Source organism: Oreochromis niloticus, linkage group LG8, assembly GCF_001858045.2.
Source record: "Oreochromis niloticus isolate F11D_XX linkage group LG8, O_niloticus_UMD_NMBU, whole genome shotgun sequence".
Taxonomy (NCBI): Eukaryota; Metazoa; Chordata; class Actinopteri; order Cichliformes; family Cichlidae; genus Oreochromis; species Oreochromis niloticus.
The window spans coordinates 19,603,552-19,613,677 of NC_031973.2; the positions used below are offsets into that span (position 1 = coordinate 19,603,552).

Here is a 10,126-nt window from a genome sequence, read left to right on the forward strand (position 1 = left end):
CGGCCAAGTGCGAGTAGAACAACCAATCACAGCCCGTTTAGTGGTAGGCCCTGAGCTAGGACTATCAGGCAACAGCTTTTCGCCACAGGCATTCATCATGTTGGAGCACCCCTTACTACAAGCAATACCCAAATTTAGGTAAATTAATCTTAATGTTAAGCTTCATGTTGTTTCGGAGGTTTCAATATTACTTGAATGTGTACATTTTCAATGTGTAGCGCTACCTGTCAGACAAATTCGGGATACACGAACCTTTTTGGACGGTGGGCTTGCCTGTGATTTGTTTACGCATCTGAGGTTGACAGGCAGTTTTGTTAGCCTGTGTCAGGCCTGCTATCTGAAGTTAGCCGCACCAAAGAACGCAGGAGTCGGCCGTGGAGAGTTAAAGTAAGAAAAACCTTATCTTTATCTGCTTAAACTATTGAGTTAACCTCAAATCGAGGGCCGCTTTTTGTGGTAATATTACACATAGTCCCTTTTCGGGGCTGGCATTCAGTCAACAAGTTAGCAAACTAATCCACCCAGGTGTTGAGGGTAAACTTTTTTTTATACCTAATCTCCTAATCTCGCTAATATGGATAGCTATCCGGAACTGAGCAAGGCGAAGAAAAAATTTTCACGACACGGTCTCGGGCGTAAAATAATTTTGTGCGAGTCTGTTTGTAATATACATAAGGAAGTTTGTAGCACACGCCCTTATCTTTCTTTTTTCTTCTTTTTTTTTTTTTTACGTGGGAGTAATAAGCCTGTTGCTGCAGAACAAATAATATGGTGTGCAATCCTGAGCGATGTTTATTATGGGTCTGCTCTTTTTGTGCTGAGAATCGTCTGGATCTGTGCTGGCACATCTGAATAAGCAGAGATTCACAAAGGTTGATGCAGCAGAAATAGCTGGACTGCTAGACACTGCTGCCTCCAGTATTATTTCCCACAGAGTGTATCTGTGAATGCCAGTGAGTTTTGTATGGTTACTTTGACACATGCAGGTTTATAATCCGCTCCACACTGGAACTGTATATGGCAATTTGTATTTGCAGTGGTATGTATTTACGTGTTTACCATAATCTCTTTTCTCCTTTTAGGCAGGTCCGTAGGCCAGTAATGCGTTAAGGCAGTGATGGAGACCACAGACCATGCCACTGAGGGCGACCCTCTGAAGACGGGAGAAGATGGTGCAGAGGCAGGAACAGTACCATCAGCAACAGAGCTGAAGAAAAAGAGCTGCAAGGAGTTGGGTTTTGCCAAACTGTCCCACTGGCGAACTGCAGTCTTTTTCTTGTCCTTGTTCCTTTGCCTCACCATCGTGTTTGCCTTCTCCTTCATCATCCCCTGTCCCGTGAGGCCACAATATCTCGTTACCTGGAACAGTTCATTCCCTGGAGCAGGTGAGTGCAATTATATGCCTTTCACTGCTTGACAGTGTTATAATTGCGAGATAATTAGGCACTACTTTCTCTTTTCTTCGCCACAGCAACCTACAACTTCTTAGCTTTTGAACCTGCAAATGAAGACAAGGTGATGGATGTCCTGTTTGTTCTCAAAACCACAGAAGTGACACAGAACAGATCATGTGCTGATGAAGGTAGAAACTGATCCTCTGTTTGTTTATGAGAATACAATGCACCCGCTGTGTGTTATGTTTGTTTAGAAAAACTGTGGGTTTTCCAGGTCTATCCTCACCATGCGTGTTTCTGTTGGCACTGGATGGCACACATGGAGAGAACCTGTGGGACTGTCCGCTGGAACCCGACTTCCACTGGGCCCAGTGTGGCCTCGAAAGAGAAACGGGCAGAACCTGGGACTGTCTGCTGTCCCATTCTGACAAACTCACAGCCATCGACAAACGTACAGGTTAGTGAAAAAACAAACTCAACGCAAGTAGTGGCAAATCAAATCCTTTATTTAATTAAAAAGAGGAAGAGAAATGGGGATTTTACCGGCTAAGAATTTTTTTTTTTTACCCATTTCCAATTTGTTAGCGGCAACGAATTACTGACATAGCATTTAATGTAGTGTTCCTGAAGTCTAGTTAAAGAAGGAAGTAAAGCAATTTTAACTTCTAAAGATCCGTTTTAGGTAAAGAAAGATGTCTTTTGTAACCTGCTTTGTTCCTGTGTGGTGTGGTTGTCTCAGGTACGAAAATCTGGCAACAGCCTCAGCCTACTGGGCTGCGCAGCTCTGCGCCCGTTCTCAGTGTCCCAGATCTGGATGGGGACAAAGTTGGTGATGTGGCTCTGGTGGCATCCGATAACACACAGGTAAAGGTGAAGTTAAAAGTTATATTATTCTGTTTCTTGGTTTTTGGTATATTTTATTATGTTTTTCTCTTGCTGTAACAGAACTCAAATATGGAAATGTTCCACATTGAAAGTGTTGATATTAATGATAATATTAAAGCAAAAATGGAATTGTCCCAGTCTCAGTGTCTCCTGTCATATCTGCAGACTCAGCTGGTATTTCTCTCAGGGAAGACAGGTGACCAAATCGGCACTACAGTGGTTCTCGATTCCACAGAGACAGCCAATCATCTTCTGCACCGCACTGAGAAAGGTTCTTACTACGTACTACTGCAAAAAGGTTTGTGTATGAAATCATCTGTGACAGTTACTCTGCAGGCAAACCGGTTGAGCAGGTTCTAAATGATAACTGTTGCATTTTATCCAAGTACAGCTGCAAAGCTCAAACTGTTACATATTTTTTTTAATGCTGAGTCATAACAAAAGCTGAATAATAACAGACGCACTGTTATACCTTTTATAGGATCACCTTTAGTCTAGGCTTAAAAGATTATGTGAATCTCTGTCCTGTAACAACTTATTTAAAAGTTGAATAAAGTCATATGTTCTGATTAATAATAACTTTTGGACCCAAAGAAAATTACGAGGAGGCGTTAGATGTCTACAAAGGAGGTGGGTCAAAGAAATTTGGTTAGGGTTCAGATGTGCATCGAATGCTTCAGTAACAACATTTTTGGAAACGAAACATTATCATAGAGATGTTTGTTAAAACAAGGCTTCCCATTGTTAGTCATGAGGATGTGAAAGAGATGAGGCAGGACATAGCCCCCCAAAATCGACTAGATAATAAAACAGACAGCACTTTCAATATAACCTTCTCCAAAAATGTAATAAAGTGACTCAAAGGAAGACAATGTGTTAGCTTCTCTGAGCTCCTCGGGGTGCTCATTTCACAAGTAATGACCCAAACTGAAAAGCGTAATGAAGACTTTTCAGATAGAGGAGAGGGGATTTTTATGTAAATGTCTGTTGTAGATGTTCTCCTCCCTTTAAGTAAAAGGCAAACAGAGTGAACAAAACTAAATGTATATAAATAGAGGAAATTCAGGATTGTTTGCCTCTTTCCTAGTACGGTGATGTTCTGCAAAAATCAAACCCAAGAGTATACAGAGTCCCGTCAGAGGAAAAACCCAAAGTTAGCAGCAAAACACCAGCAGGATTTGCTAAAATACTGTGATCAATAAATTATCTGTTCCATCACATATGTGGGTCAATATTCTCTGGACACATGAGACAAAAAGTTGTGTATTATTTGAAAAAAACACACAAAACAAGCAATAATGGAATACCTAGGTTGAAAGACACATACAGCAGGAGTGGCCACTGTGAAATAAAGTGTCAGCCTTGAGCTCTGTCGTTGTTATAAAAATACATTCCTGAAGCAGCTGTCATGGCATGTTTGATCAAGTATTAAAACACCTGATATTAACTTTGTTGCATTTTTAACAACCATTCTTACAGTGAGGCTCATTTACTGTAACATTTCATCTTTACTCGCTTTTCAAAAGCTCTGATTTGTCAGCTTTTAGTTTTCTTCCTGTTGGTGATTCTAGGGCAGGAAAGGGAATTATTGAGTGAGTGAGTGTGTATTTACTCATAGACACTGGGTTGTATGGCTGGGCACTGTGGAAGATCGCTGCCAAGGCTAAAGCGGGGATGGATATGGGTCTGAAGAAGGACCAACACTTGGAGAGAAATGCCAGTGGCACAGACGGCCTTGTACCCATCTACGAGTAAGAAGGAACTTTGATTATCACTTCTACAAAACCGCCTGTTGTCATGGTGATTTTTACCCCGAGACTTGCTATTTGTTTCTGCTTTATAGGTCTGCAGTGAGTCGAATGCTCAAAACCGATGAAACGGATGATTCATCCAACCTGCTGGTTGTGGCTGGGAAGGAGGTGGCATTGATTGATGGCAAACATTTGGAGCTACTGTGGAGATTCAACACCAGCTCAGTCCTCAGGTAAACCGACTGTGTATGCTTTAGACTTCATGTGCATAGAATAAGAGGAAAGTGCTTAGTTACACAGCACAGCAGCTTAATTAATGCCTCAGTACAGAGTGCGTACAAGGTCGATACCACTGAGATTGCTGGACAAATGCCATGATGTCATGGATACAGAAAGGGAAGAAAAACAACAAGAGCACTTACCTAGATCTTTCCTACCATAATGAATACATGGCATGCATTAGTGCAATAACATAATCAGTGTTTACAGATAAACTAACATTTGTGATTCTAAATTTAATACTTCACCTAAAAAAAAATTGGGCTATTGAGTAATTACAAAAACAAAAAGCATCTTTATTTTATTTATTTATTTATATTTTTCCCTTGGTGAGCAGCAGTCATAGTGGTGCAGCACTTGCCTCACAGCAAGAAGGTCCTGGGTTCAAATCCAACATCTGGCCGAGGCCTATCTGTGTGAAGTTTGCATGTTCTCCCCATGTTTGTGTGGGTACTCTGCCTTCCTCCTACAGTACAAAGACCTGCAGTTTGTGGACTTAGGCTCATTGGTGATTATAAATAGGTCTGAGTGTGGATGCATGGATGGTAGAGCTATATCATTTATAGACCTGGAAAAATAGTCCCTAGATGTACTGTAGACATATCCATATCCACTGAATAATTCATACATCACATTAAAATAATATATTTGGTCAGAAGTCAGATTGTGTTAAAACACAACAAAAACCAACAATCTCAAACATTCAGTATTAAATTCTGGTCATTTTTGTTGTGGGAGAGCAAAATAAATATCAAAGTAAACCATTTGTTGTTATTAAGTAGGGCTCGCTGGGTGGAAAAACAACTTTTTCTCTTTATTTTTTTCAGTGAACCCTCTTTTGGTCATTTTAACAAAGATGGTTTAATAGATGTTGTCATTGAGGAGGATATTGGCAACAACACAAAGAGGGTAAGTTAAGTTTGAAAACGTTACAAACAGCTTCATTTCGATGCCTGACTGATGGCATGAGGTGATCAGTGTGAATCATAGAAAAACTAGACCACTTTGGTTTTAAATGTAGATAATAATCCTGGATGGGAAGACTGGCGGTTTGCTGTGGGAAGTCCAGCTCTTGGCCAGTCCTAATTCCCCGAGACCCGCTTCCATCGACACCACCAACTACTTCTCAGTCTTCATGTTTTGGGGCTTGATGCCCTCAGAGTCAAACTCATCTGTAAGTACACTACCTTTATGAAAATGATCATTTTACACGTTTCTCACAAATAAAACTAGTTTGATCAAAGATTCAGAAACTGCTCCCTCACAGCTCAAACGTTTTCCTTCCAGGATCCAGTAACGAGTGAACGACGCTCTTACATGCTGCATCCTCTCTATTCGAATGTTCTCCTCGAGTCCACTAATGTCGCAGACCATATTATAGCATTTAAAGGTACCTCCTGTTCTTGTTTTCACTTTGTTCTAGCAAAGTTATTACTGGTATGATGTAGCTCCAGGGTGTATCTGATATCCCCGTGTTGGTGTTATTCCTGGATTATCTTAATTAATGTTGGTCCAGGTTCAACATTGAAAGTGACCAATCACATGTCGATGTCATAGTTTTGCGACTTGGAATAAAAAGGCAACTCGATTGGTCACTTGCGATGTTGAACCTGGACCAACAATAATTATGATGTTTAAGAAACAATACAAGGAGATCAGATCGAGCAGTGAGTGGTTTTTTTTTTTTTTTTTAAATTTAATTTATTTTTTGGTAACTTATATATTTTCATTGTAGCCACGCTGATGGAGCGTGGGCGCCATGCTGCCTACATGCTGCTGATAGGTCCTAAGGAGGAGGGAGCCGAAGGCACCGTGGTTCTCAGCAAGCGCAAGCTGAAGCAGGACGTTCCCGACAGCAAAGTACTCCGTTTTGGCGATGGGACTACAAAATCCAACGAGGACATTAAAGAGGCCTTCAACCGACTCCGCTTTAGCGATTGGTGAAAAGACCGGCTGTAACCTGTGCAGTATATCCTCGATTTTATGCTGACTTAACTTGATTTTCAAAACCAAAGTTGTTGTACACTAATTGTGACTTTCCAACTGCTGACCAGCAAAGAAACTCCTTTATCTTTAGAAGACTTTAGGTTGGTTTGCTTTGACAGGGATGTTGTCGGGTGGACAAACTGGGCATTGTCTGTATTTACACTTCTTCACTGCATATCCTTCATATTATCAAAACTCTAAACCTGTATAGTGTCAGGAAAAAGCTGCTGTTCACTGACAATCACTCTGCTCAGACTGCTGTTCTCCTGCTGATAAACCCATCAGATCTGCCTTTATGTATTGTTTCTAGCACTTTCATGCATCGGTGCAATGATCGTTTTAAACAGTAGAAGCTGGACTGTTCAGATCTATGCAACTGTATGTCGCCCTGTGCTTTAAAGGTAGCAGATGCATGCCACTACAGAGGCTTTTCCTGATTGTGTCAAATGAAAACAGCCAAAATAGAATAGATACACAGTTATAAGGCTGGTTTATGCTATAAAATAAATGTTGTGTGTTAAATTTGTAACGAATCCTGTCTGTGAAAGTATCAATAAGGCACTCTGGCAGTCAACAATACTGATGTTGACATCAATGACCCCTTATTGTTACTTACTTAATCCAACATGCTGTAAGATGTAATGCTATCTAACGCACACTGACAACACTTTCAGTCAATGCTGTATCAAATAATAGAGTTACTGCTGTGGCTGAACAGCTCCTTATGAAGCTGTTTTTCCCTCAGTGACTTATATTAAGGTTGAAGACGAGGTTCTTATTTTTGCTGAACATTGACATATTCAGCCTGTGAAGAGGCCTTTATTGGAGATGACTTTACTCTCTGACTTGTAACGAAATGTTTGGATTTGAGCTATATTAAAATATTTTTAAAGAAATTGCTTTTGTTTAATCTAAATGACTAAAAACAGGCCGTTTGTCGCCCTCTTGTGGACGCACACACGGAGTGCAGTAAAGCGCGGGCAGACCATCGGCATGGATATATGGAAGGCAGTCACGTATCTCCGGGACAGTACCGTGCAGTTTACTCCCTAAATACGTGCACCGCGTCATTTATTTACCGTGACGGAAGACTGCCGTGGGGCTCCTCCTGAACACATGTGAGGGGATGGAGAGCCTCTCCTTGTAGGGAAATGCTTGGAATTGTTATGGAAAGCCGCACTTGAGGCAAAATAGGAGAAGGCGCCGAGACTTTGCTGGAAGGGAGTGGACCCGCGTGGACAGAGACCGGAGACGGATAGACGCGCGGATAGTGCAAGTGCACTACCTGTAGAGGGGTTACGCGCAGAAATGCAGCTCATGCAGTGAAAGTGTAAAGTTAGTGCTCCTGAGGCACTACACAGTTAACATGTCTCCGTCACTCTGCTTATTATTATCAGGCTAATAGACCTGCCACATAAAAAACGGACTGCTCATCTGTTCCGTGTAATAGCTCACAGCTGGTAGGTCGTATAAAGTGCGACTCCAGGCATTTCTTGACACAGAGTTCCTGGTTTGGCCAGCTTTACTTCACTTGAAATCCGAAAGATACGAAGCCCACATGAAGGGAAAAAATTACTTTTTATGGCCATCCAACTCAAACTTATCCACCTGATATGCTTTAAAACCTCAAAAACATCATATTAATGATTAACAGAAACACAGAGGAGCCGAATACTTCCGGCTTCATAGGAGTAAAACCTCGAACAACAAATTAAAGCTAAAAACAACACCACTCGCTGCGCCCCTGGGCTTTCACCCCTCAGGGCTTTTATTCTCCAAAGCACGACATAAAGCAAACATCTGCGTGTAGACAAAGTGTGACTGTGAGAGCCTTGTCATTTCAATGTGACCTGTATCCGCCATGCCCTTATGATAGAACTGCACGGCTCAATATCTCCAGACCGGAGCGCACGCGTGGAGCGCGCACTGTCTCTCAGAGTAACGACACTCACCGTCCGGTGTAAAGTCACTTGAGCCGAGCCAGCATCTGCGACTAAGGTACCGTTTACCTGCATGCGCTAACCCTCTAAAGTACCGTTTTCTTCATGCGCAGACCGTCCGCTTGCTATTATTTGTATTTATTCTATTCATTTCTGTGTGTAGTCATCAAAATACCCGCTCGGGAAGTCGCGTCAAAAATGGCACCACTAATTCTGGGTATAGATAGGAAGTGTTTTAATCGGTTTTCAGTGACATTCTTAAAGAAACTAATTACATTGGTAGAGAGAAATAGCGAGTGTGTTACCAGGTTGTGCGAAAAAGAAAGAGAAACTGAGCTATGTGCGAAGGAAACGCTTGTGTGGCCTGGTAACTAAGGCTATTGATTACTGCCAATACCGGCTAATAAGGCGCATTTTACCTGTAGGGCCTTCTCACTTTGTCCTACATATTTAATCACCGTTTATGTTTGACTGTAGTTTGATATTATAGATTGGCCGGTGAGAAGAATAGTTGATGAAAGCGCCGCATTTCTAGTAGCAGCCTTCAGGTGCCGCAGACAGCAACCCGCTGCATTTGCCCAAATATGAAATCTTAAGGCGTCACAGATCGTCACCGCCGGTGTTCAATCTCCGCACATAGAAGGCAACCTGCAGGTGCAGCCTCCTCACAACGAGGCTGCCACACACAGGCTAATGAGTGGCTGTTTCCTTCCTCTTTTGCACCCATTGATTAGATTCTCCTTCCAGAGGTGAAAATGGCCGAAGACATTAAAGCCAAACTTGAGAAATACCGCACCGCTCCCTTTGATGCCAGATTCCCCAACCAGAACCAGACCAGGAACTGCTGGTCCAACTACGTGGGTAAGACTACACCTCAAGGTCAAAAGAGGTGCCTGTTGTTTTCTCCAAATGTGTGAAAGTGACTAGAGGAACTGCCAATTAAAGCAAGACCATGCTGTGCTTTAAAAAGGCATTAACAACCTAGTAAAATTTGGGTTTATTACAACGTTATTCAGTCATAGTAATCATGATAAAGGCTATCATAGCTCACCTACTGACCCCTGACCTGAAGATAGCCCAGTCAGATTTCTTGACAGGGTCTACTGGAAGGTTATTTTTGATATTCACCATTGTTGTTTCTCTATTTATAGACTACTACCGCTGCCAGAAAGCTCTGGATGCCAAGGGATTAGACACCCAGCCCTGCGAGTGGTACAAAAGGGTCTACAAATCGCTGTGCCCCATCTCCTGGGTAAATATAAGAAATGTTACCAGCTCATTTCTAACAGAAAAGCCACTTTTGCTGAAAGCGTATTGGCAGCATGTACATGGTACTTTAATTGGTGGGAAGAGTTTGTTTAGCAGGGGTCAAACAACTTTATCGTTCCTCACATTCCTGCGTGTCTCTGCTCAGCCCAAACAGTCAATATAAGGAAAACATGGAAAACGCAGTTTGGAGATTTCCCCCTAATCACACAATAAAAAACTTTCTTTTTTTTTCCTCTGAAATTTTTGTCCCTTTAGATCCAGAAATGGGATGAGCAGAGAGAAGATGGGACCTTTCCTGGAAAAATCTGAGGCTTGAGCATTTCGAATGCCGATAGTCTGCAGAGACCTAATCTTTTCAGTAGAATGTTTGTACGATTGTGGTATAAAACCCGCGGTGTGTAGCCGCCTTTCCACTAACGCTCTGTCCTGAGAGCACACCGAAACTGAATGGTCATTCCTTACAGATACCATGAAATGTACAGCAGATTCTGCATTAATAAAATATATTTCAGGATATATTTATGGAACTGGCTTGTCCTGTTTTATTTTGTCTTTTTAAGGCATGCTGCTCGTCCCCCATGAGGTTATTCATAGACTCTTTTTTGGGGGGTTTAGTTCAGAT

General features: G+C 41.9%; 2 protein-coding genes across 6 annotated transcripts; both read left to right on the forward strand.

The window, feature by feature from the left end:
• Window positions 1-7,191, forward strand: fam234a (family with sequence similarity 234 member A). 4 transcript variants are annotated; one of them, XM_025909700.1, is made up of 14 exons: window positions 33-138; window positions 219-387; window positions 823-953; window positions 1,083-1,385; window positions 1,472-1,582; window positions 1,669-1,851; window positions 2,134-2,264; window positions 2,445-2,577; window positions 3,898-4,030; window positions 4,123-4,263; window positions 5,137-5,218; window positions 5,331-5,483; window positions 5,597-5,699; window positions 6,045-7,191. In XM_025909700.1, exons 4-14 carry the CDS (start codon window positions 1,118-1,120, stop codon window positions 6,251-6,253), a joined length of 1,647 nt encoding a protein of 548 aa, XP_025765485.1. In that variant the 5' UTR covers window positions 33-138; window positions 219-387; window positions 823-953; window positions 1,083-1,117; the 3' UTR covers window positions 6,254-7,191. The 4 variants fall into 4 exon arrangements, with proteins under 4 accessions (XP_025765484.1, XP_025765485.1, XP_025765483.1 ...); XM_025909698.1 differs by lacking the exon at window positions 823-953; XM_003438758.5 differs by lacking the exon at window positions 823-953 and having other exon boundaries at window positions 34-138; window positions 2,134-2,258.
• Window positions 7,192-8,099: 908 nt separating this feature from the next.
• On the forward strand, window positions 8,100-10,031 carry cox6b1 (cytochrome c oxidase subunit 6B1). Of its 2 annotated transcripts, none has more exons than XM_003438757.5 (4): window positions 8,100-8,293; window positions 8,983-9,096; window positions 9,387-9,487; window positions 9,760-10,031. In XM_003438757.5, the coding sequence occupies exons 2-4, from the start codon at window positions 8,991-8,993 to the stop codon at window positions 9,811-9,813; spliced, it is 261 nt and encodes an 86-aa protein (XP_003438805.1). In that variant the 5' UTR covers window positions 8,100-8,293; window positions 8,983-8,990; the 3' UTR covers window positions 9,814-10,031. The 2 variants fall into 2 exon arrangements, with proteins under 2 accessions (XP_003438805.1, XP_005448261.1); XM_005448204.4 differs by having other exon boundaries at window positions 8,136-8,293; window positions 8,970-9,096.
• Window positions 10,032-10,126: the final 95 nt, after the last annotated feature.

Excerpts from the sequence above, each read along its gene's own strand:
- cox6b1 (XM_003438757.5), top strand. The coding sequence starts at position 8,991 with ATGGCCGAAGACATTAAAGCCAAACTTGAGAAATACCGCACCGCTCCC. Across the intron at positions 9,097-9,386 it reads CTGCTGGTCCAACTACGTGG|ACTACTACCGCTGCCAGAAA; the intron begins GTAAGACTACAC and ends CTCTATTTATAG. Across the intron at positions 9,488-9,759 it reads CGCTGTGCCCCATCTCCTGG|ATCCAGAAATGGGATGAGCA; the intron begins GTAAATATAAGA and ends TTGTCCCTTTAG.
- fam234a (XM_025909699.1), top strand. The coding sequence starts at position 1,118 with ATGGAGACCACAGACCATGCCACTGAGGGCGACCCTCTGAAGACGGGA. Across the intron at positions 1,386-1,471 it reads CAGTTCATTCCCTGGAGCAG|CAACCTACAACTTCTTAGCT; the intron begins GTGAGTGCAATT and ends TCTTCGCCACAG. Across the intron at positions 5,484-5,596 it reads CCTCAGAGTCAAACTCATCT|GATCCAGTAACGAGTGAACG; the intron begins GTAAGTACACTA and ends TTTTCCTTCCAG.